This window comes from Squalius cephalus (genome assembly GCF_949319135.1).
Source record: "Squalius cephalus genome assembly, chromosome: 1".
Classification (NCBI taxonomy): Eukaryota; Metazoa; Chordata; class Actinopteri; order Cypriniformes; family Leuciscidae; genus Squalius; species Squalius cephalus.
Window position 1 is genome coordinate 27,323,195 of NC_137122.1, and position 26,800 is coordinate 27,349,994.

The following is a 26,800-nucleotide window of genomic DNA, read 5'->3' on the forward strand; positions in this document are numbered from 1 at the left end:
AATTAAGAGCTTTATGTTTTTAAACAAACAATTTAAAACTTATATTTCAGACATATGGCTTTAATTAAAAAATTGAGTTTGAAGTAAAAAGAATGCAATGATTATCGCAGTTTTTTTTTTTTAAACAAAAGGATTTTAAAACTGTAGCTCGGTCACATGGCTGTTAAGGTGCCGTCACATTTATAGTTGCTCAGCGAAATTTCGCGGACGAAATACCATCATTTAAATAGGAATCTACGCAATGAATAATGGGGGTGAAAAATATCCCCAAGGAGATTTTACTTAAAATTTTTAACATTGAATTTAAAACTTATATTTCAGACATATGGCTTTAATAAAAAAAAAAATAGAAAAAAATAATGCAATGATTATCTCTGACTTTTAAAATTCTAGCTCGGTCACATGGCTGTGAAGTAACGTTCACCAGGGTTGCCAAGTCTGTGGGAATTGGGTTTTACAAAGAATAAATATAATTTATGCTTGTATTGAAATATTTTATATTCTACCAAATGATAAATCTGTGCTAGTTTTTTTGTGCAAGAAAACTTATATTTCAGACATGTGGCTTTAATAATAAAAAAAGGATACGAGGTTAAAATAATAAAAGAATGCAATGATTATCTCGGACAGATTTCGCATTAAGTTCAAGATGGTCACACAAATCCGCTGCGTTGACCAGCAAATTCTGTACTTTGTACATAGTCAATAGTGTAGCGATGCACAACGGACCTTCTTCGTCCACGAAATTTTGCGCAAGTGACAGTGCCTAAAGTGTGTGTGTGTTCTGATTGGCATTTTTCATCCTATAGGAGTACTAACTAAAATCTGGTGCTGTCTAGTTGGCACTAAGGGCCTGAATTGGACGTTTGTTTCATTAAAACGCTTCTGTTTGAGGCCTGAAAACGAGGACTTCCTCTGAGATGCGTCTCTGCGTAGCTGTAGTGTGAGGGGTTTGTTTTCTCCGCAATAAAATGTGCAAATAATGTCCGCTGTCGATCCCATTTTCAATAGTGCACATCAAACTAGTGTTCTTCGCATATTTGTAGTGCAATACTTCTGCTGTTCATAATTAGTTTAGTAATTGACCGAAAAAGACGTTTCTACCGCATGCTATTTAGCTACAAATGCTGCAAAACGTCTTATGATGTGAAATGACATGTTTAAGTGTTTAGAGAACAAAAAACTGAAGTTTAATTAGTAAAGATCTTCGATTTAGTTGTGTCTGAATCCTCACCACTGAAACTGTTGATAATCCCAGCCATTGTACACTACATCCTTGTTTCTGTCTCAGTTCATCAGGTTCTTCCTCTATGTTGCCGTTGTTTTTCTGACGGTTCTTGCGAGATGCTGTAGGTGTGTGTCAGTCCGTCACCTCCTGCTGTGATCTGAACGTCTGTAACGGAGGTGGAGGAGCGGGCTTGAAGGGCGTCTGACGGTTGGCAAATACAGGGTCGAACGTTTCCCAATCATATTCTGCTCATGTTTCTTAGGGTGCATTTCAGGTCGGAGGGGATTTTCAAACAGGATTTTTTTTTTTCATAAAACTTCCAAATTGTGTCGACAGGTTGCAGGCAGGACCTCGTCAAAGGAACCATGACTGTAAAAACATAAAAAAGCACTGTTAGTGTTCAATCTGAAAATACACCAGCTCAGTGAGAATACTGTATTATTATAAAACTATTTGCGCAGACTTCTTTTTGATCCAATAACAAGTACTATCAAGGCCAATATTGCTCATATAGATTCTTACAATTTCTGAGGATACAAAAAAAAAAAAAAAAAAATTCTTCTAACTAATTTGAATCATTATATTGAGTATTTAATTTTATAAAGATTATATGTGAAAGCCAAAATAAACATAACACAGGACTAAACTAACATCTCACATATCCATTTTTGTTTATCAGTCATAAACAACAATTACAAAACATACGTTTATTATTTCAGATAAGCATAATAAACGTCACATAAACCTATTATAATTTCATAATTTGTTTATAATCTTTTTAATTAAATTGAATAAAATAAATTGAACTTGTATTATTTAAACTTTAAACTAAATTAAATGCATTTTATTGCCATATATACCATAGATATTATAACATATACCATATTATAATTTAATCTATTGTAAAATATTGATGCGTTCCAGTCCTCCTGGGAAGTTGGTATTTACGAGTCGGGAAGTCGTGCTTACGACGTCAGGTGTGTATAAGTCACTTTGGTCAGATCAAGATGGTAGTGTACTTTCTCTTAATTAATTACACAAAAATACAGCAAGGTTTTTAAACTCTACTTCTATAAAACAAATAATGTGCATCCGGTTTTTATGTTTTTAATTAATTCATGAAGCCACTGTCAACTTTAGTGTTACATTTTATATTGCTATATTACAATGCTATTACATTTTGTGCATACAATTATCTTATTTTATTTTAAACAAAAAAGCCTGACAATGCCACTTCTAAATACCTATTAATATTGTGGTATTTCACCACTTTTCTCACTGAAACTCCCTCAACTCGTGAAGATTGGAGCTTAAAGAAATTCCTGAGCTTCCAACTCGTATTTGTGACTTTGTGGTGGCGTTCATATGCGTTCAACTCGTAAGTACAATCTTTCCGAAATGACTTGATCCAGCACCATTAATCCTCGATTGTGTGAAGACTGCTGTTACAGACGACACCACTAGAGGTCAGGCTTGACTCTCACAGAGCGCTCAGTCTGACCTGCTCACCATATGGGCCTTTACGCCACAGTTTGACCTGAACTAAACCAGCAAACCTCCCTTCTGGGAATGTCATGTCAAGAGAGCTCTGACGCATCTCTACATACCAACACATTGACTTTATTAACATCAACAGACGTTCTGTTAATGCATCTCAGGAGTTCAGCTCATAAAGTTCAAATATCACACTGATAACGCCAATGGACAGACATTCTTACAAAGAGAAATATTTAGACAAAGTTTATAGTGCGTTCTCGTTATCTTGGAATTACTGTGTTTCCCAGTAAAAATACTTTACGACTTGTCAAACTTTTAATTTTAATTAGGAAACTCATTTAACCTTTATAGTGTTGTAAAAAAGAAAAAGAAAAATGGCAGCAGAATAAAATTTGTTAGATTAAACATACACATTTTTCTGTAAATAGAGGAAGGACAGTCCTTTATTACTGTGATTAATATTTTCATGAAGGTTTATGTCCTTAATATTTCATTTATAATATACACATACACACACATTTATATATAATATGTAAATATATATTTTTTAATAATATATGCAGACATATTATGAAAACAAACTTTTGTTAGATGCGATTTATCGATTTGACAGCACTAATTATATTATTTATAAATAAAATAATATATAAATATATATTTAATATATAAATATATATTTAAACTAATATATAAAATTATTGTTTTAAATCAAATAAATATTATAATAGCTCTAAAACAATACTGTTCTACAATCCGCTCAAGAGCTCTTGTTCAGAGATTTACTGAAACACCCTTGCGTTGACTAATCAGGAAGTGCTTGAGTGTTTGACACGTGACAGTGACGCAGCGCTCCATCAGTGTGAAGAGAGATGGAGAAGGAGAGATGCCGCTCTGGATTACAGTGAGAGCTCGGCTCCATCAGTGTGAAGAGAGATGGAGAAGGAGAGATGCTGCTCTGGATTACGGCGAGAGCTCGACTTCATCAGTGTGAAGAGAGATGGAGAAGGAGAGATGCCGCTCTGGATTACGGCGAGAGCTCGGCTCCATCAGTGTGAAGAGAGATGGAGAAGGAGAGATGCCGCTCTGGATTACGGCGAGAGCTCGACTCCATCAGTGTGAAGAGAGATGGAGAAGGAGAGATGCTGCTCTGGATTACGGCGAGAGCTCGGCTCCATCAGTGTGAAGAGAGATGGAGAAGGAGAGATGCCACTCTGGATTACGGCGAGAGCTCGACTCCATCAGTGTGAAGAGAGATGGAGAAGGAGAGATGCCGCTCTGGATTACAGCGAGAGCTCGACTTCATCAGTGTGAAGAGAGATGGAGAAGGAGAGATGCTGCTCTGGATTACAGCGAGAGCTCGGCTCCATCAGTGTGAAGAGAGATGGAGAAGGAGAGATGCTGCTCTGGATTACAGCGAGAGCTCGGCTCCATCAGTGTGAAGAGAGATGGAGAAGGAGAGATGCTGCTCTGGATTACAGTGAGAGCTCGGCTCCATCAGTGTGAAGAGAGATGGAGAAGGAGAGATGCCGCTCTGGATTACGGCGAGAGCTCGGCTCCATCAGTGTGAAGAGAGATGGAGAAGGAGAGATGCCGCTCTGGATTACGGCGAGAGCTCGGCTCCATCAGTGTGAAGAGAGATGGAGAAGGAGAGATGCCGCTCTGGATTACGGCGAGAGCTCGACTCCATCAGTGTGAAGAGAGATGGAGAAGGAGAGATGCTGCTCTGGATTACAGTAAAAGCTCGGCTCCATCAGTGTGAAGAGAGATGGAGAAGGAGAGATGCCGCTCTGGATTACGGCGAGAGCTCGGCTCCATCAGTGTGAAGAGAGATGGAGAAGGAGAGATGGAGAAGGAGAGATGCTGCTCTGGATTACAGTGAGAGCTCGGCTCCATCAGTGTGAAGAGAGATGGAGAAGGAGAGATGCCGCTCTGGATTACGGCGAGAGCTCGGCTCCATCAGTGTGAAGAGAGATGGAGAAGGAGAGATGCCGCTCTGGATTACGGCGAGAGCTCGGCTCCATCAGTGTGAAGAGAGATGGAGAAGGAGAGATGCTGCTCTGGATTACAGCGAGAGCTCGGCTCCATCAGTGTGAAGAGAGATGGAGAAGGAGAGATGCTGCTCTGGATTACGGCGAGAGCTCGGCTCCATCAGTATGAAGAGAGATGGAGAAGGAGAGATGGAGAAGGAGAGATGCTGCTCTGGATTACGGCGAGAGCTCGACTTCATCAGTGTGAAGAGAGATGGAGAAGGAGAGATGCTGCTCTGGATTACGGTGAGAGCTCGGCTCCATCAGTGTGAAGAGAGATGGAGAAGGAGAGATGCTTCTCTGGATTACGGCGAGAGCTCGACTTCATCAGTGTGAAGAGAGATGGAGAAGGAGAGATGCTGCTCTGGATTACAGTGAGAGCTCGGCTCCATCAGTGTGAAGAGAGATGGAGAAGGAGAGATGCTGCTCTGGATTACAGCGAGAGCTCGGCTCCATCAGTGTGAAGAGAGATGGAGAAGGAGAGATGCTGCTCTGGATTACAGTGAGAGCTCGACTTCATCAGTGTGAAGAGAGATGGAGAAGGAGAGATGCTGCTCTGGACTACAGCGAGAGCTCGGCTCCATCAGTGTGAAGAGAGATGGAGAAGGAGAGATGCTGCTCTGGATTACAGTGAGAGCTCGACTTCATCAGTGTGAAGAGAGATGGAGAAGGAGAGATGCTGCTCTGGATTACAGTGAGAGCTCGGCTCCATCAGTGTGAAGAGAGATGGAGAAGGAGAGATGCCGCTCTGGATTACGGTGAGAGCTCGGCTCCATCAGTGTGAAGAGAGATGGAGAAGGAGAGATGCTTCTCTGGATTACGGCGAGAGCTCGACTTCATCAGTGTGAAGAGAGATGGAGAAGGAGAGATGCTGCTCTGGATTACAGTGAGAGCTCGGCTCCATCAGTGTGAAGAGAGATGGAGAAGGAGAGATGCTGCTCTGGATTACGGCGAGAGCTCGGCTCCATCAGTGTGAAGAGAGATGGAGAAGGAGAGATGCTGCTCTGGATTACAGTGAGAGCTCGGCTCCATCAGTGTGAAGAGAGATGGAGAAGGAGAGATGCCGCTCTGGATTACGGCGAGAGCTCGACTCCATCAGTGTGAAGAGAGATGGAGAAGGAGAGATGCCGCTCTGGATTACGGCGAGAGCTCGGCTCCATCAGTGTGAAGAGAGATGGAGAAGGAGAGATGCTGCTCTGGATTACGGCGAGAGCTCGGCTCCATCAGTGTGAAGAGAGATGGAGAAGGAGAGATGCTGCTCTGGATTACGGCGAGAGCTCGGCTCCATCAGTGTGAAGAGAGATGGAGAAGGAGAGATGCTGCTCTGGATTACAGTGAGAGCTCGGCTCCATCAGTGTGAAGAGAGATGGAGAAGGAGAGATGCCGCTCTGGATTACGGCGAGAGCTCGACTCCATCAGTGTGAAGAGAGATGGAGAAGGAGAGATGCCGCTCTGGATTACGGCGAGAGCTCGGCTCCATCAGTGTGAAGAGAGATGGAGAAGGAGAGATGCTGCTCTGGATTACGGCGAGAGCTCGACTCCATCAGTGTGAAGAGAGATGGAGAAGGAGAGATGCTGCTCTGGATTACGGCGAGAGCTCGGCTCCATCAGTATGAAGAGAGATGGAGAAGGAGAGATGGAGAAGGAGAGATGCTGCTCTGGATTACGGCGAGAGCTCGACTCCATCAGTGTGAAGAGAGATGGAGAAGGAGAGATGCTGCTCTGGATTACGGCGAGAGCTCGGCTCCATCAGTGTGAAGAGAGATGGAGAAGGAGAGATGCCGCTCTGGATTACGGCGAGAGCTCGGCTCCATCAGTGTGAAGAGAGATGGAGAAGGAGAGATGCCGCTCTGGATTACGGCGAGAGCTCGGCTCCATCAGTGTGAAGAGAGATGGAGAAGGAGAGATGGAGAAGGAGAGATGCTGCTCTGGATTACGGCGAGAGCTCGGCTCCATCAGTGTGAAGAGAGATGGAGAAGGAGAGATGCTGCTCTGGATTACGGCGAGAGCTCGGCTCCATCAGTATGAAGAGAGATGGAGAAGGAGAGATGCCGCTCTGGATTACGGCGAGAGCTCGGCTCCATCAGTGTGAAGAGAGATGGAGAAGGAGAGATGCTGCTCTGGATTACAGTGAGAGCTCGGCTCCATCAGTGTGAAGAGAGATGGAGAAGGAGAGATGCCGCTCTGGATTACGGCGAGAGCTCGGCTCCATCAGTGTGAAGAGAGATGGAGAAGGAGAGATGCCGCTCTGGATTACAGTGAGAGCTCGACTTCATCAGTGTGAAGAGAGATGGAGAAGGAGAGATGCTGCTCTGGATTACAGTGAGAGCTCGGCTCCATCAGTGTGAAGAGAGATGGAGAAGGAGAGATGCCGCTCTGGATTACGGCGAGAGCTCGGCTCCATCAGTGTGAAGAGAGATGGAGAAGGAGAGATGGAGAAGGAGAGATGCTGCTCTGGATTACGGCGAGAGCTCGGCTCCATCAGGGTGAAGAGAGATGGAGAAGGAGAGATGCCGCTCCGGATTACAGTAAGAGCTCAGTGAGAGAGAGCGGGATTGTTTCTCCTGATTGGCTTTAACAAAACCCTCTAGAAGTCAAATCCTGGAAACACTTTGGCTGAGAGGGTCTGGGAGGAGGGGCTGTGGGTAACTTTTGTTCTGGGTGACTCTTGCAGGTCACACAAACACCCCCGGCACATCCCGTCTACCCCACCCCCCCCCCCCCACCCCCCCCCCCCCCCCCCCCCACCCCCCACCACGGCTTGCTCGCCCCTGGCTAAAGCCCAACAGCCACTCGGGCAAAGTAACTCTTCCCGTCTAAGCTGTACTCCTCCCTCTCGCAATCCCATCTTCCCCCTGTAATCCTTGGCAGTGACCAGCTCTACTCAAACACACACACACACACACACACACACCTCTCAAGTTCAACTGCCTGTGACATCATGTCTCGTTGCTGCGGGCAACCAGACAGTTGGGACGTGACTTTTCAGTTTAGGGGCCGTGCTTAAACTTTGCCTCTCTTTCCTCCGGGCCTGTCTCACTTTTCCGCAGTTATTTCCTTGTTCCTTAGGATGGGAATGGAGAGAACGGAGAGAACTTCCCCATACGGAGATGTATGGACATACAGTGGGCCCAAAAGGTTTTCAAACACTTAAGAGGCACAGGTTTGAATGGCACTACATGAGATGATCTGTCTGTATCTGTGCGTCTGAAACGCTACTGGATCTTTTCTCTTCAATCACGTCACTTTTCTTTTGAGTCTTTTGACAAGAGTTGTGGTGATTTTTCTTGGATGTATGAAGTCAGTTCACTCAGGTGAAGAAAATCTCATCGACTATGAACATGATACACTGACATAAAGCTTCTATCACCTAAAACAAAAACTCTAGTTCTTTTGATTTATCTTTGAAAACCTCACAAAGTACTTTTTGTGGAATGTTTGAAAAGTGTTCTTTTGCTGTTTCTTCAAAATACATGCAACTTGCTTTGATATTCTGTCAACAAACATTTTAAAGTTTAACTTAACTGCTGAAATACCCTTTAGGCCACTTGAAAGTTCACTGAATCCTTCAAGAAACAGCTCTTTGAAGTAAATTACACTGAATTATAATTATTAATGCACATTCTCAATGCACATTTACTTAAAAATTAATAAATAAAAACAAAATAAATTAATTTATTTCGGCATTGTATCTCTTCCTCTTTTAGCTGTTATCAAAGTTTGTATTACATTGAATTGATTTTTTTATTAATAATAAATGTATTATTTATTACTTATAAAGTATTATTTCACTATTGTCTCACTGCCTCTTTATCTTTTATAAATGTCTATATTACATTTAATATTTTATTATTGCACTGTATACTTATTTCTTTACTTGCATTGCATAGCATAGAAATATATCCTATATATATATATATATATATATATATATATATATATATATATATATATATATTCATCTGCAAATAATGAAACTTCGCAAAGCATTTACTTATAATGACCAGCTATTTTCATTGTCACGGTCATTGTCTACATTACATTTAATAATTTTATATAAATGAATTATTGCACCCAGAAAAGTGCAATACTATTTATAATAATAATCATATATATACATTCACCAAGAACAACAAAGCAAAACATTTACTTATAATACCCAGCTATGCTATTTTGCACACTAAAGTTGTTTAAGTCTTTGAGGACAAAAGGAAAGTGGTTCCTCTACCCTTAAAAAATTTAGGGTGAACACACTAGAAAATGTGAAAAATCAGACAAAGCGAAGTCACAGCCAAGAAGTCACGGTGGGAGAGAAGAGAAAAAAAAATCACCAGCAGAGGGTGATAGCGAGTTGAGAAACAAGTTAAAGAAGGTGAAAAAAACACTGAGAATTGAGGAAAGGTTAGGCAGAAAGAGAGGGAAATGAATGGTCAAATCCAGAGAGGCCGTCCAGCAGAGGGAGGAGGTGAGAGCGGGCGAGTTAGCGACTTCAGATGGTCACCATGTGTTGAGGAGCAGGGAGCCGGCCCGGGGCGGGTGTGGTTTACACATTAATGAGTAAAGTGTACTGGATGATGGAGGAGGCGCAGTGTGGTGGCCGCACATTCGCAACGCTCAAATCAACTACACCGCGCCGATCAGCTTGAGTTATCGCAGGCCTGCTCCAGATGGGCCCGTCACCGCATAGCAGAGAGCATCATGGGAAAGGAGGGGAGGAGCAGGCTAACATGCTAAGAAAGAGGATTTTAAACGCTCGAACACAAGAAACAAGGTTTGTTTTGATTATAACAATCACCTGCGTCTGCTGGGGTATGTTCAGAAAGTTGTTGTCCCGTGATCCGATGCTGACAAACCTGTTGGGAGCTGTGGAGCCTGGCGTGGAGTATGCTGAGAAAGAAAGAAAGAAGAAGAGAGACAGAAAATATAAATAAAAAACAAAGATTTCAGAAAATCATCAGAAAAGCACGACATTTAGCATTTTCATGAATGACCCTATACAATATAAAATCTTTTATTTATTTAAAGAGCAATCTGAACAAAAAAAATATTCTCAGCAGATGCTTTGAGTGAATTTCATGGAATATTTATTAACTCCTGTACTGAATGTACTGCAAGAACTTATCATCAAAGATATACTATGCTTGATTGTCATTGGTTCACACAGTTGAAGATCAATCGATTAAAATTGAATTTGAATCTGCAGGTTTGAAGTCATTATGAAATTTAGGGCAGTTTTGGGTTTCGGATTTATTTGATGGACTCTGAAACCGTTCATCAAATATGGATATCTAAAACAAGAAAAAAATCAAAGCCAAAGAGCCGTATTTGTTAGCGCTTTCATTAGCAAACAGTCAAAAAGATATGAAATGCTGATCTGTTCATTCATTAATTTTTTTATTTTTTATTATTGCAATTAGATGCCATTTGTTTAATGAGAGACATTATATAATACACAATTTATTTTGGAGATTACATGTTAAGCTAAGCACTAAATGATTAGGATTTACTTTGCTAAAAGAAACTAAAGGGGTTTTAGGCCATTCGTTTTGTATATTTACCCTTAATAATCCGCATTAACCGCAGTGAACTTATTGTAATGCATGACCACTATATGCTTAATGCTTTAACATAAGCAATAACCATTCTATATATTTGTAAGCAGGTGTGGTAAGTGCATTCTGGAGAATCAGCAACATATAAACACATAAAAAGACAACACACACAAACAACATAAAAAAAAACAATGGAGCCCAAAAAAAAAAAAAAAAAAAAAATGAAACGGAAGGAAAAATAAGAAACATGAAAGAAAAGAGGAAAAGAAATGCAAGTGCTCCGTCCAGTGCCCCGTCTGTGGTGAGTGAAAATATTTTGTCTGATTCTCCACCCCGATACGCCACCTCCTTTCTGAACGGCCTAAATTTGGTTTGAGTACGGGACAAACTGACCTTTAGACCAGCACTGGAGCTCAACTATCACATTTCCACAAGCCAAAAGCTAACCAGCAATGTGAATGTAACCAAAACAAACTCAAATCAAACCAACGTAAAATTACAAAGCATGAGTTCCGTGTCTCACAATCGACTCTTCAACACACTGACCAGCACAAATCAACCTGGACCAAAATGAAAGTTCAAGATGGTCTAAGCTGGTCTTTTTAGTCGGGTGGATACACACTCTTCTATGTTGTTTTGATTTTCACGCCAGCACTGACCAATAATCAGAGGCTGCATTACAAAAAGTCAGCAAAAATTGTTTGAACTAAAATGCATAAAAAAATTTAAAAACAATTCGGAGTCCACTTTTACTGCCCTAAATTTGCACCTTTCAGTACGGAGGCCCTAAGGGGACATTTGAAGGGAAAAATATGAGATGGGAGGAAATCTATGTTTGAGCGCTTTTTGCGTTCTCAAGTAAAATAATTGCTTTCCCTCCAAGAAATTTTGCATTCGCTTGCAAAAGCTCTAAATTATAGTTTTCCTCCCACTTCATATTGTTTTCATCACAAAAAGAGCAAATGCAAAGAGTCTCGGGAGGACACTAGAGTTTTGCAAAAGAACACAAAGGTTTTTGTAAGTGAACAAAGTTTCTTAGAAGAAAACACAAAGGTTTTACGAGCATTTGCAAAGTTTCTCAGGGGAACGCAAACGTTTTTTGGGAGAACGCAGTTTCTCGGAGGACAGTTTTCTGATTGAATGCAAAGTTTCTCAGGGGAACGCAAAATTTTGAAAGAGATTGCAGTTTTTTGGGGGAGAGTATTGTAATCGAACGAAAAGTTTCTCAGGGGAACGCAAACGTTTTGTGAGAGAATGCAGTTTCTCGGGGGAGAGTTTTGTGAGAGAACGCAAAGTTTCTCAGGTGAACGCAAACGTTTTTTGAGAGAATGCAGTTTCTCGGGGGAGAGTTTTGTGAGAGAACGCAAAGTTTCTCCGGGGAACACAAAGGTTTTGTGGGAGAACGCAAAGTTTCTCATTGGACCGCAAACGTTATTTGAGAGAACGCAGTTTCTCGAGTAGAGTTTTGTGAAAGAACGCAAAGTTTCTCAGATGAACGCAAACGTTTTGTGGGAGAACGCAAAGTTTCTCAGGTGAACGCAAACGTTTTTTGAGAGAATGCAGTTTTTTGGGGGAGAGTTTTGTGATCAAACGAAAAGTTTCTCCGGGGAACACAAAGGTTTTGTGGGAGAACGCAAAGTTTCTCATTGGACCGCAAACGTTATTTGAGAGAACGCAGTTTCTCGAGTAGAGTTTTGTGAAAGAACGCAAAGTTTCTCAGATGAACGCAAACGTTTTGTGGGAGAACGCAAAGTTTCTCAGGTGAACGCAAACGTTTTTTGAGAGAATGCAGTTTTTTGGGGGAGAGTTTTGTGATCAAACGAAAAGTTTCTCCGGGGAACACAAAGGTTTTGTGGGAGAACGCAAAGTTTCTCATTGGACCGCAAACGTTATTTGAGAGAACGCAGTTTCTCGAGTAGAGTTTTGTGAAAGAACGCAAAGTTTCTCAGATGAACGCAAACGTTTTGTGGGAGAACACGTTTTTTTGGGGGAGAGTTTTGTGATCAAACGCAAAGTTTCTCAGAGGAACGCAAACGTTTTGTGTGAGAACGCAAAGTTTCTCAGGGGAGAGTTTTGTGATCAAACACTAAGTTTCTCACAGGAACGCAAACGTTTTTTGAGAGAACACTGTTTTTTGGGGGGAGAGCTTTGTGATCGAACGAAAAGTTTCTCAGAGGAACGCAATATTTTTTTGAGAAAACGCATTTTCTCGGGGGAGAATTTTGTGATCGAACGAAAAGTTTCTCAATGGACCACAAACGTTTTGTGAGAGAACGCAAAGTTTATCAGAGGAACGCAAACGTTTATTGAGAGAACGCAGTTTCTCAGGGGAACACAAACGTTTTGTGAGAACACAAAGTTTATCAGGGGGATGCAAACGTTTTTTTGAGAGAACGCAGTTTCTCGGGAGAGAGTTTTGTGATTGAACGCAAAGTTTATCAGAGTAGCGCAAATAATATTTGAGAGAACGCAGTTTCTCGGGGGAGAGTTTTTTGAGAGAACACCAAGTTTCTCAGGGGAACGCAGACGTTTTGTGAGAGAACGCAGTTTCTTGGGGGAGAATTGTGTGATCAAACGCAAAGTTTCTCAGGGGAACAAACATTTTTTGAGAGAACACCAAGTTTCTCAGGGGAACACAAACGTTTTGTGAGAGAACGCAGTTTCTTGGGGCAGAATTTTGTGATCAAACGCAAAGTTTCTCAGAAGAACGCAATCATTTTTTGAGAGAACGCAGTTTCTCGGGGGAGAATTTTGTGATCGAACGAAAAGTTTCTCAATGGACCACAAACGTTTTGTGAGAGAACGCAAAGTTTATCAGAGGAACGCAAATGTTTATTGAGAGAACGCAGTTTCTCAGGGGAACGCAAACATTTTGTGAGAATGCAAAAGTTCTCAGGGGAACACAAACGTTTTGTGAGAACGCAGAGTTTCTCAGGGGGATGCAAACGTTTTTTGAGAGAACGCAGTTTCTCGGGAGAGAGTTTTGTGATTGAACGCAAAGTTTTTCAGAGTAGCGCAAATAATATTTGAGAGAACGCAGTTTCTCGGGGGAGAGTTTTTTGAGAGAACACCAAGTTTCTCAGGGGAACGCAGACGTTTTGTGAGAGAACGCAGTTTCTTGGGGGAGAATTGTGTGATCAAACGCAAAGTTTCTCAGAGGAACAAACATTTTTTGAGAGAACACCAAGTTTGTCAGGGGAACACAAACGTTTTGTGAGAGAACGCAGTTTCTTGGGGCAGAATTTTGTGATCAAACGCAAAGTTTCTCAGGGGAACGCAAACATTTTGTGAGAGAACGCAGTTTCTCGGGGGAACGCAAATGTTTTGCAAGATAAAGTAGTTTCTCAAGGAAGAGTTTTGTGATTGAATGCAAAATTTATATGGGCAAATGCTCGTAAAAGTTTCGCAAGAGAACACAAAAGTTTTCAGAGTGAATGCAAAAGTTTCTCAGGGACACGCAAAAGTTTTGAGAGAGAACGCAAAACCATTGAAATATATATTTTACTCCCAACTCATTTTTCCCCCTTTGTTATTTCCCTTTATGGGCTCCGTACTTTAGTGACATTTTGTTAAACCACTAAAAACCACTAAAATTCATGCCTGAAAATTAGGATGCATAAAAAAAGACCTGCATGAAAATTGCATTGGTTTCATTCAGATTGAAAAAATAAAATAAAAGTAGTAAGGACTAGGTCTGACCCAACAGTTAGTGCTAACACGATAGTTACGAATAATGGGCAGTAGATGTTAACTCAAGAAACACAAACTAGATGGCAAAAATCGGCCCAGCTGTGGCCAGACAACTGGCTTTCTCCCAGCCTTCGAGGGGTTTGGTGGAATGGGGGGGGTTCGGGTCACTTACACGGAGATGTGGGTGAGGTGAGTCCGCCATCGGGGGGCGTGCTGCTGGGTTTAGAGTCTGGCATTGGGAGGGGCACTGGACGCGCCACAGGGGGGGGTGGAGGCAGCAAGAAGGAGCCCGGCATTTTGCTCTGGCCGCTCCCGTTCGGCTGCAGACGACACAAACAGGGTGAGGAGTACGGACACGCCCGACACCCCACAAATGGAAAAAACAACGCAGACTCGTTTAAAAAAAAACAAAAATAAAGGAATGGCGGGTGGCTGGTAGTGGAAAGAGTTGAGAGGGAAACAACCAAAAGGATGGTGAATGTCTGTTTGCTTTTGTTTATGAAAGGGTGTGTTTGTGTGCGTGTTTGTGTGTCGACTTCACCACAGGCATAGACAGGAGCAGTGGAGGAGCTGGAAAAAAACAAAAATGGAGGACTTTAGGTAGAAGGTGAGGAAGAAGAAGAAATGGGCGCACGAATGGTGAGGTGAGCTTTGGTCCATGGAATGATTCCAAATCAAAATCTGGGCGCAAAAAAAAAAAAAAAGCCACGTTCAAAACCCTGAAAATGGCAGAAGCAGAACTGAGGAGGGATGCGCTACGCTGTAATGCGCAGAGGTCGTCAGCTGTTGCTCAGATGGGTTTTAACGTGGAAGTGGACAGAGAAGGAGAGATTAACTCAAGATTGTCTAGACAAGCACAAGATACATAACAGTGACCGATTAGTCGGCCTCAAAGACAAGGAAGGAACGCACACTTTTGTTTCCATCGGAAAAGACAGTATGCAGTTACTGTGTGTATATAGTAAAAAAGTACATACATTGTCTACATTTGTGAATTATTTAAAAAGTTTTTGGATGCTTGATAACAGCAAACTTCAATCTTAGCTGGTCTGTTAATTGCGACAGATGTCTCAGGGCTCCAGACTGCGAATAAAATGGTCACAATTTAATTTGCGAGTGATATTTTTGCCGAGATTGCCACTGGCGACAATATAAACTTATATGTTATGGTTAAAAAATTCATGCCTTTTGACCTGCATGTTCTGTGATCCATCACATCTTTTGTTGTGTTGCCGTAATAAAATGAGACAACGCGCAGCAAAGTTGAAGTGGAAAAAAAAAAATATATGCACAGGGACAGCGAGGATCAGCTTTCTGCGTCAGAAACGCATGTCAAAATGAAAAATATCTGCCTTTTTAAAGCCCTCATCTCTATCGAGCAACAACGCTGACGGCTGTGAGAGAGAAAACGACGGAAACGTGTCAATGACTGAACCATGCAAGTACAGTAAAAATTCAGGAAGGCAGTGTCTATTTCGTGGATAAACTACTAAAGATAAACATGTCAGCTGTGTGGACTAAATGTTAACAATTCTTGTTTTTAATTGATACTGATATGGATTCTTATTCTCAATATCTTTTCATCTTTGCTGTTTTTCTGTTACTGCCTGAACTTCACAGTATTTGCCACGCAGCCATCCATAATCACAGTAAGATTTGTACTTAATTGTCACCTGTAATGTGTTTTTTAATTTTAGTAAACAATTAACAAACTTTCAGCTTTCAAATTCTGTCAATTTTGTCACGAAATACAAGCAATAAATGTCGTTTTGGCGCTTTTTAATGTGGCCTGACAGACAGATCGCTCAACCAGCATTTCGACCTTGGAAAGAGCTTGTACAAAACAGCTTGAGAACAATCATGTCACGTAACGTCAAATTTTCCTCAGAAAAGCCATTCAATCCTCAAACTCAGTAGTCAGCAAGAAAAATAACTATAGAAAAGGGCATTTTGCTAAATATATGCACTATATCACACAATACTTTTTACTTAACCTGTTGTCTACATAAGAAAGACTAAAATGCTAAAAATGAAATTCAACACCGCCCGTATAATTTCATATGAAGAGCTGCCTTTCACCAAATTTACCTCTCAGATATTACTCATGAAGAAAACTAGATTGGGTTTGTGCAAGATATACAACAATGTTTATATGACATTGTTATGGTCTGTGACTGGTTCAGATTCTGCTTAAAGAACGATTCTTTGTGACTGTCAAGTTGGAAAAACAATTCAGTTCCTACTTTAAGTGAATCTTAGTTCCGAGGACATCCACAAGATGGATGAAAATGCTGATGCTGTAAAAGGAGGGCAGACGTGACAACACATGACAAAATTACAATACGTTTATTCTTTTGTGGCACTTAAAAAAAATTACTTTGGCGCCTAATTCTTTCCCTTATAGGAGCCAAAGGGTCCTTAATTGATTTTTTTTTTTTGTCTGGAGCCCTGTGTCTTCACACATTACTTTAAATGCTTGATAATGTTAGTTTCACAGAGAAAAATAATACATTCAATATCAATTAATAAAGTATTTTTGCTTAAAATGAAAACTAAGTTCTGTTTCATCAACATTTGGTTTGGAAGGATGAATGACTTATCATTAAACAATTGCATACTGCACATTATATACTCCATATTTCCAAACATTTTAACAAACAGCATGTGAAACAATATGCAGTAAGCAATGATAAATGTTTTATACAGTGGATTGTGACAATGGCTGCATTCAAAATGGAGTATTAGTATAAAGTGTCCTAAAAGATCAAGTTGAACACATTGCATTATGGGATAGAGTATTTCATGCGTTCTTCTCTCTTGTATAATGTATACTGTATAGTATGAGTAGTATGATACTGTAGGACGGCACTCCCAAAATTCACTATTAAACCAGTGTGTGTTTGTTCAGAGAACAGCTGCATGACGAGTTAAATTCAGACGTTCACACCAACACTCATTTCCTCTTACCTGACCGCTAGCCTGTCCTGATCCGTCGGCGCACACGAACTGCACAAACTCCTTGAGCGGGTCCTGTCCCGGGTGGTGGTGGTATCGGATGGTGGGATGGGTGAAATACGGGCTGGACTGCTGGATGATGGATGGCGAGGGGAAGTGCAGGGAAGAAGCTGAGGCACGGGGACTTCCTGCTGACAGACACACACACACACACAAAGAGAGAGGTTAGTGACAGATATTATACAAGTACAGTAGTATATTAATAATTAGTACAAGCAAGACTGACACACAAGGATACAACAGATGACATGAGATGGAAGTGATGGAAAGCAGTTCAGGAAAAATGTGTGTGTGTGTGTGTGTGTGTGTGTGTGTGTGTGTGTGTGTGTGTGTGTGTGTGTGTGTGTGTACACTATAATTGGGGACAAAACTGTTCCCAGAACAGAGCTAAATCGGACAAAACCCTCTCTTAGGATCCCAGGCGATGTCTTGATAGGTAAAAATGATTCACAAATATATGAATATATATGAAATATACATCATTATATAATCTAATTTTTAAATCCCAAAATGCTTAAAGGTTTCTTCTAGTTGGATTAAGGATTTAGGTTAAGCCTTTATTCTGTAGACTTCAGTTAGCTTTATATAAAAACAATCAATCTAAGTGTGTGTGTGTGTGTATCACATTGCATCAGTGCTGTATGAATCATAAAGTGATCACACTAAATTGAACACTGTGCTGCAGAAAAAAAAAAAATAAACGTGGTCCACTCTTTCTTTCTCACACTCAATTTTAGCCTCTCTCTGAAACTCAAATTTATTATGCAGACACACAAACACGCTATCCAAGTGAAAAGCCTCTTAATTGCCTTTATTTTAACATAAGATTTCGTCACAGATGATGTATCAATTTTTAATTGCCAAGAGAGCCCCCAAACTATCCGTCTGTCTATCGGCCACAAGTAAGAGAGACTGCGTGTTTTTTTGTTGTTGTTGCTTCAACTCTGTCCAATACGGCACCTCATAGAGGCGCACTGTGAAATATCACTTCCAGATTTTTAGATGACCTCCTTCTTCATTAATTGGATAGTAGGAAATGGTATGAAGGCACATAAATTAATAAAACATTGGTACAAGGATCTGAAATTAAGTTGCACGAGAATATAAAATAAGTATCAGCACAACCCTAATGTGAAGTCATGACACGCTCTCATTTGCATGAAGAGTAACAGTGCGACTGGCGAGTGGAAGGGTGAGGGGTCTTGTCTCCTCCAGCCAAACGGGACCCCAGCTGCCCGGGACAGTCTGCCAACATCCAGAGCCTCGCTGTAACCCAGACGCGGGCGCCTCGCTCCCAGGCAAAGCCCTGCTTTAACCCTCTCTGCTGTGCAGACTGCTATTCCCTCCTCTTCCTCGTTTCTTTCGCTCTTTCATCATCCATTCTTTAATCCCATTAGGGAATGGGATGGAGCCAAGGCTTCAAGGAGGAGGCAAATGGCACCACAAACTACCACCACCAAAGACCCCCTCCCACATGGAGTGACTACACAACAACAGCTCTAAACACAACCGCGCTACACAAAACAACACATGGCCACACAAGAGGGCATCGCTAGCATAAGGCTACGACTCAATCCGCATGTATACAACATAAAAAAAAACAACTGAAACACAAACAAAGACAAACACAGAGATCCACTATCTATCTATCTATCTATCTATCTATCTATCTATCTATCTATCTATCTATCTATCTATCTATCTATCTATCTATCTTTAAATCTATCTATCTATCTGTCTGCCTGTCCTTCTATCTGTCTGTCTGTCTGTCTGTCTGTCTGTCTATCTATCTATCTATCTATCTATCTATCTATCTATCTATCTATCTATCTATCTATCTATCCGTCTGCCTGTCCTTCTATCTGTCTGTCTGTCTGTCTGTCTGTCTATCTGTCTGTCTATCTATCTGTCTGTCTATCTATCTATCTATCTATCTATCTATCTATCTATCTATCTATCTATCTATCTATCTATCTATCGTTCTATCGTTCTATCGTTCTATCCGTCTGCCTGTCCTTCTATCTGTCTGTCTGTCTCTCTGTCTGTCTGTCTGTCTGTCTGTCTGTCTATCTATCTATCTATCTATCTATCTATCTATCTATCTATCTATCTATCTATCTGTCTGTCTGTCTGTCTGTCTGTCTGTCTGTCTGTCTGTCTGTCTGTCTGTCTGTCTGTCTGTCTATCTATCTATCTATCTATCTATCTATCTATCTATCTATCTATCTATCTGTCTAACTATCTGTCTGTCTGTCTCTGTGTCTGTCTGATTCAAAGATTCAAATAGCTTTATTGGCATGGTGAAAGAAATCGTTACATTGCCAAAACATTAGTAACACTATACAATAAAAAATAAATTAATAAATTAATAATAATAAAACAATAAAAAAGATTTTTTTTTTTTTTTTTTTTTTACATGAAAATAAACATAGCAATAAAAATGTTTAATCTTCTAATATTTATATCAGTGTCTCTAGGCGTATAGTGAGTGTGTTGGTAGCTCTGTCCCGCTGGAGGCTCTTTCGTCGTGACAGGACATCACACAGCCAGGTTTGAGCTCGCTGGGCTTTCTCCTAGCAGGTGTGGGGGTTTGTCCATATTTGATTTCACATCTATCTGTATAACTATCTGTTTGTTTGTCTATCTGCCTGTTTGTCTGTCTATCTGTCTATTTATCTCTCTGTCTGTCTATCAAAAAAGCACATCTACATCTACGCCACTGATTTGATGGCAAGATTTTCCTGCCGTGTCTAATTTTGGCCCATTTACAGTTTTTTCCTTCTCTTCCGTCTAGTTTAATCGATAATAGATGACAAAATACTTCAGAACATCTATGAAAATTTGGTTTTCTAATCCTGTGAGTCTTGTATAGCAGTTAAAATTGTACAGAGTGGATACGTACTGTGATCACTGCTGTACAGCATTTAAATGATATCTTACAAGCGGGGGGGAAATGAAGTCGGGAAATGGAGAGACCAACCACCAACCAATCACATTGATGGACAGACAGAAAAAAAAAAAAAAAAAAAGACAAATCAGCCTCGGTACAGAGGAGAAAAAGGGTGGGGGTGGGGGACGAATGGCGAACGCCTTCACCCGACCCGACCGTGGTGTAAACACGACCTCGCCTCTCCCCGAACTTCACCACATCCGACCCCACCGGGGGGCGTGAGGGAGCAGGACAGGAAGGGGAAGGATGTGGGAGGTGGGGTGAGGGGGGCTCTGAACTCTCACCTGGTCTTACACCTGCCAGCATGGGCAGCGGGTGATGGGTGAACGGCATGCGTGCAGACCTCGTATGGCCGGACAGAGCGCTGAAATCGAATTTCCCCGACTTCTTAAGAGAACCAGGCGAAGAGAGTCCTGGTAAAAATGGGATCAACAAAATGGCAGAACAGAGATGTGGATTTAATTAAACAGGGTTTTGCTTCTTGATCTTTATCTAAAAAAAAAAAAAAAAAAATCTTATCCATCTCAGCTTCTAAAATGCTACAAATTTGCTGATAATAATACTAACAAATGTCTTATAATCTACAGATAAGACACTGCTAGTTTTTTGTTTGTTTGCTGTGAATTATAGAGAAGCCAGCCACACTGCAAAAATAAATAAATAAATAATAATATAAATCAATATCTTTTTGTCTCATTCCCCAATAAAAACTTCTTTAGAAAGATATATACAGTATATATATATATATATATATATATATATATATATATTCTAAAGAATAAATCTTTCTAAAGACGTTTTTATTGGGGAACGAGACAAAAAATAAAATAAAAAAATCAACAAATAAAAAGCAAAATGAATTTTTTTAAGCATAAATTTCATTAATTTAAACAACATTTATCTCTTTCTAAAAAAAAAAAGGTTTAACGTATGTCAAATTTGATTCAATAATTGCATAATTATACTAAATTTGATTAAATAATGCTTTTTTTTTCTTTTTCTTTTTTTTGCAGTGCGAACAGGTCCAGTCTGCGAGCTTTGCTTTTAAGCATTGGAGTGCAGGAAAGAGTGGGATAGGGTCGGGACAGGGCCAGGAAGGGTCTCTATGCAGCTTTAAGTGGGAAAATAAATGCCATGACAGCAGGTCCCATAATAACTCATGTCTGTCTGTCTCTTTCAGTCTCAAAATCTCAAAGGAAAGAGTAGTCAAAACATCAATGTCAATATTTTGCCACCATTTCTCACAGCTTTTAAAGCGACGTCAGTTTCCAAGGATTAAAAAAAATAAAAAAATTAAATTAAAAAAACAGATTTACAAATTACTAGTAATATATCAAAACATACTCTACCATTCAAAAGTTTGGGCAAATCATCATATTGGAATGATTTCTGAAGGATCATGTGAGTAATGATATTTACTAGCATACTTGTCTGGTTTATGTGTATCTGTGTTCAAAATAACTTTAATATTCCAATACACCCGAGCAACCGCATTAGTAATGCCCACCGAACAGAACGACATGCTTTCACAAACCAAATGCAAATGAGTAAATAAACGCAAATACAAACTGTTTACAGACTCTGACATAAAAACACCCTAAACGTCACCTGGGGAACCAAATCAGAGGCTTTCACTTGACTTTTCAGCGCTGAGGGAAAAAGTAAAACACAAGCGGTTCTGTTCCAGTGGCAGGTCCGAACGCTCATGCCAAAAAGAGGAGGACAGGCGGGAAGCGTGATGTGAGAATGATGAGGGAAATGAAAGGAGAAAGTATGCGATGGTTTGGTCTCCTCGTATATAACGTCGTATTAATGTGTCATCCTGATCCTATAAATGTCAGACCGAGGCCGCAGGGCTTCTAGCTTGAGCTGCCCTGAGTTTGGCATAAACGCTCACCCAGTGACCCAGAAACACGGCCAAACATGTCAAGACTCGGGAAGGAGAGGAAAAGGAGTTTACCATCAAATCCTCTGGCTGGTTTTGAGGGAAACAATTATTAGAAGTGGTGATTTAAATACCCAATTTAAGATGTTAAGGAGCCGTTTAAGGAAGCCACAAATCTGCAAATTATGCTAATGCCACATTTGAATGGATCTCTGCCTCCTTGAAATATATAAAAACAAACAAAAAAGTAACTCAGAGACAGACAAATTATATTTTTGCAGCATATCAAATCTATTATCAAAAATACCTATAGACAAATGAATTGCAAATTGCATATAAATGAGGAAAAGAAATTTGGTACAAAATTTCTTAGTGTGCTTTAATTAAAAAGGACTGTCAGATTTCATTGGTGGCGTTAAAAGCAACGTTGTCTGCTGAGAACGTTTGTGTTGCACAATCCAACAAAGTGTGACATTTACACAGGATCACTGAGCATTTGTTATGTTTTAAACAAACACTCACAAAACCACAAGATAAATCATTATTATGCTATCTATCATGAGTTATTGTGGGAGAGCTAAATGAATGAGTCAAGCTGTTTCTTGTCAAGAAGGGGTAACTGTGGAACAAACAGATTTATGTCATTTTTCTCAGGGAACTCCAGATAAACTCTCTGTTCTACTGAGAATATATTTATTTTTTCAGAATGACTATATATAACAAGCAAAAATAATCCACATTAATATTATTATAAATAAAGATAAAACTGTCAAAAACATTCATTTCTAATGCCCAATGCAAACAAAAAGAATTACATTTTTCTAAAATATAATAATACTATTACAAACAAGATGGAAACTGCAAATTATAGTGCAATATATTAATAGAATAGGATAAGTAAGTTAATATCGGCAATATCTAAAAACAAGCATCTCTGCTGAAAACCTCTGCCATCCGAAACACCTTCATAGTTACAGATGACAGTTTCTATGATCTTCCTTTTCCTGCATTCATGCACATTAGCCTGCGTGTGTGTGTGTGTGAGTGTGTGGTAAAATGGGTTATGTGTTATTGCTCCGAGTTGTGCCAGTCGCGACACTCAGGCAGACTGGCAGCCAATCAAACGCTCCCGTGACCTTCCAGTCTCGCCACGCTAACAAGCTGGCCACCAAACAAACCTTGACCTGTCAGAAACGCCATATATAACGCCGCCTCAAACACTTGAACAGACACACACATTCACCGTCCAACCATCAGAAAGTCCCACTTCAACAAACACACACAGAAATAATGACACACTTCTACCATGAATTAACAGCAATAATACACACAGGGTTGAGTGAAAAAAAATAAAAAAATAAAAATCACATTTATTTTACACTTGCCAATAAAATAGCAAATAAAATATTTTGAAGCATTTACTTAAAAAACTGCATATAGAAATTATCACTAATTTTAGTCTATTGATTATTTAAAAATAATTTTACACCGAAAATACCAGAAAAATAAATATTTTAAAACATTTAATATAATCATTGTACATTCACTATATAAATTATGGGTTTTTCAGTCAATCAATTTTAAAAAATAATTGTATATTCATTTAACACTAAAAAAAGACAAATTATATATATATATATATATATATATATATATATATATATATATATATATATATATAATAAAAGAGCATTTAATAAATACATTATATATTCACTTTTGAATTTATGACTTTTTCAGGTGATTGATTTTAATACATTTACAGCCATTTACACTTTAGCCAAATTTCTTTCCATTTAAATATTTTAAAGCATTCAATAAAAATATGTTGTATTCAAAACAGAAATTTCCATGACTTGATTTTTCTAAAATATTTTTAGTCATGAAATTAAATATTTCTCGGCATTTAAAAATGTTATAACCACCACAGAAATGTCCAAGTGTTTGCCTAATTCTTCTAGGCCTCACATTTTTCATGATTTTCTAGGCCTCTCATGCCCGTGGGAACCCCTTCACTGTCTGACCTCTCGAAACGGTCACAAACAGATGTTTACAGACAAAGCGCCACAGTCTAACAAGGTGAAAGAGAGTGCGGGAGAATGAAAAATAGGAGGAGACGATATCCGTGTCAGCCCAGGGCATGAGGAAGCGATCCGGCGTGTGAATGGGTTCACAGACGGCTCGTGTACCCCGGGCGACACCAGATTTAATGATAAATGACACCGTCACCTTGCAGAGTTGCCAAAGCCTCATTCAGGTAGTGAATCACCTTTGAAGCGTAGCGCAGTTCACACACTCACACGCGCTCGGAGCGCCACAACCGCCATCATCGGCGTAACAGATGTCTTCTGTAACCCAGCAGCTCCCAACGCTGTCGACACATGGTGGAGCCATCTGGACCAGAGCTCTGGTGTGTGTGTGTGTGTGTGTGTGTTTGTGTGTGTTGTGTATTCCCATGACATCAGGAGCACCTGAGCATGCTGGCTTTTTTTGGTGGGATTTACCCATGTTTCCCTAGATTAGGATCTGTGCGCCTGTGTGTTTATCATGACGTGGGCGGCAGTGAATGTGATTAGATGAAGGAGGACCCTCAGGCCAGAAACATACTCTGTGCAAGTACACAAGTTCCCGTTGTACATACATAGCTCGCATTCTTGCATTACTGTGGCTACTCCTGCGTAATCTGCTTTTGCGTACTCAAAGGGGTGATAGGGTTACCTTCAAATGTCTGTGCCATTAAAGTCAATCTGAATCGCCCGGTCTGATGTACATGAGAGTGAAACAGAATATGCTGCGAGAAAAAAAGTTTAAAGCTGGACTTGTTTTTTGTTTTGGGGTAATTGATTGGATAGTGAAAAATGTGTCTCTGTATGACACAATAATAATAAATACATAATATTAATTGCATTTGATCTACATATAATATATTATGCATTATATATATATATATATATATATATATATATATATATATATATATATATATATATATATATATATATATATATATATATTTATAGAAGTGTTGTCAATCGATAAAAAAAAACTAGATTAATCAAATTCTTTCTATGATTAAAAACACTTCAGTTTTTATGTTTTTAATATATTTTAGAATGTAATCATTTCACAGTTAATCTCCAAATTAATGTAGAAACATCAAAGATTTAAGGTATATAAAGTATATATAATTTTTTTGTTTAATGGCATCTTTTTATGAATGAAGGCCAGTATTACTGATACTAATATAGCTACTGATGTCTTGATGAAAATTTTTAAACATTAATTATAGCCATTCAACATTACATACTGTAGCTATCAATTTTTAAGGGATAGTTCACCCAAAAATGAAATTTCTGTCTTTAATTACTCACCCTCGTCGTTCCAAACCCGTAAGACCTTCGTTCGTCATCGGAACACAAATGAAGATGTTTTTGATGAAATCTACGTAGTGTAAACACAGAACAGCGCTTCCTGGTTCTACGTCAGAACTCCGGCTCATTATTGGCCAGCTCCTGCATCAGCATCATGCTCACGTGACCAGCGTCGGCCAATAGTGACGCGGCATTCTGACGTAGAACTCGGAAGCGCTGCTCTGTTTACACTACGTCAACAGCGGAGGAGAATGACGTGGAAGAGAAGAGATTGTTGAATAAAGTTGTTATTTTGGGGTTGTTTTGTGCACAAAAAGTTTTCTCATCGCTTTATAACATTAAGGTTGAACCCACTGTAGTCACATGGACATTTTTAACGATGTCTTTACTACCTTTCTGGGCCTTGAAAGTTGCAATAACGTTGCTGTGAACTTAAAACTTGTGAACTTAAATTAAAACAATACTCATATAAATCCATAATAAATGTTATATTTACAGTTGCCCTTCTTATACCTGTCTAACAAGTAGGAAATATATACAGAAATTGAATAAAGTTATCAAAACCTATGTTCTTTGATTAACATTAATGACAGACATCATTAGTGGCTGCTGTCACTAAGATCTGCCGATGCTGCACATCTCACACACACACGTCTCATTTTCTCAAAACTATCTACGTTCATTTAAGACTTTATTCATTAGTATATGGTGTTGTGTTATGAATTGCGTTCTAACAATGTGTGGAACGCAATGATGTGTGAAATTGAGCTTGTGTTCGCATTCACGTACTTGCATAGAGTACGTTTCAGGCCTCACAGCTTTGAGATCTCATAGGCGCGTTGAATAAACAGCTGAAATATTGCTTATAGCATGTAAACCCCTTTAAGCACAAAGACTAATTAAAATAAATCCTGCATGGAGAAGAAACAAACAAAAGTGCTAAGTAAATATCTGGAAAGACCCGCTGTTGTATGCAACACAATAGCCACGTTTGTAAGTGTTTATGTTATGTGAAAATCAGGATTTGGACTTCTGCTTCCGGTCCACAGGGATCCTATATCAGGATCTAACACAAGCAATGGATGTACAGAGACACTTCTGATGTACAAAACAAAATGAAAGCACATTCACAGGCCACAAAACACCCGCCACCTCAGATCACCAGGAAAAACAGAAAATCAGAGAGAGGGTGTGTGATGCAGCAGAGAGTTTGAAAGAGAGACAGAGATAACAGACACATTTGAATACACTTGTGTGCGTGGTATATACATCAATCATATATAATATGAGGGTAATGTGGTCTAACCATGGTAAGGAAACTGCACGCCATCGGATTCGTGTTTTATCTTCCTCTCCTGCATACTGGCCAAATGGTGTTGCACTGAAAAACCCAAACAAGGGAAAAGAATAGAGTTAACAATGAATAAGGGAGAGATTGAGATCATATGGACAGATGGAGAGAATCTGGGACCGATGTTGAATCATCATCAATACATAAGCATAAGCACTATACACATAATATGCATGAGGTCAAAGACAGTATTGCACACTATCTCCCAGAGTCAACCCATTCTGAGTGCACTTA

The 26,800-nt window shown here is 39.8% G+C and overlaps 1 protein-coding gene across 47 annotated transcripts in view; it reads right to left on the reverse strand.

Moving 5' to 3' along the window:
* Positions 1–349: 349 nt before the first annotated feature.
* nfixb (nuclear factor I/Xb) overlaps positions 350–26,800 on the reverse strand; it is a 174,522-nt gene continuing 148,071 nt past the window's right edge. For 9 of the 47 annotated variants that reach the window (XM_079869971.1, XM_079869967.1, XM_079869984.1 and 6 more), the window contains 4 exons: positions 26,522–26,596; positions 16,962–17,137; positions 9,548–9,639; positions 350–1,597 (listed from right to left, as the gene is read on the reverse strand). In XM_079869971.1, coding sequence (XP_079726097.1) covers positions 9,568–9,639; positions 16,962–17,137; positions 26,522–26,596 — 323 coding nt within the window. In that variant the 3' untranslated portion in view covers positions 350–1,597; positions 9,548–9,567. Of the gene's footprint in view, positions 1,598–9,547; positions 9,640–14,166; positions 14,315–16,961; positions 17,141–20,243; positions 20,373–26,521; positions 26,597–26,800 lie in introns of all 47 variants that reach the window. The other 38 variants (XM_079869972.1, XM_079869983.1, XM_079869950.1 and 35 more) reach the window with 7 other exon arrangements.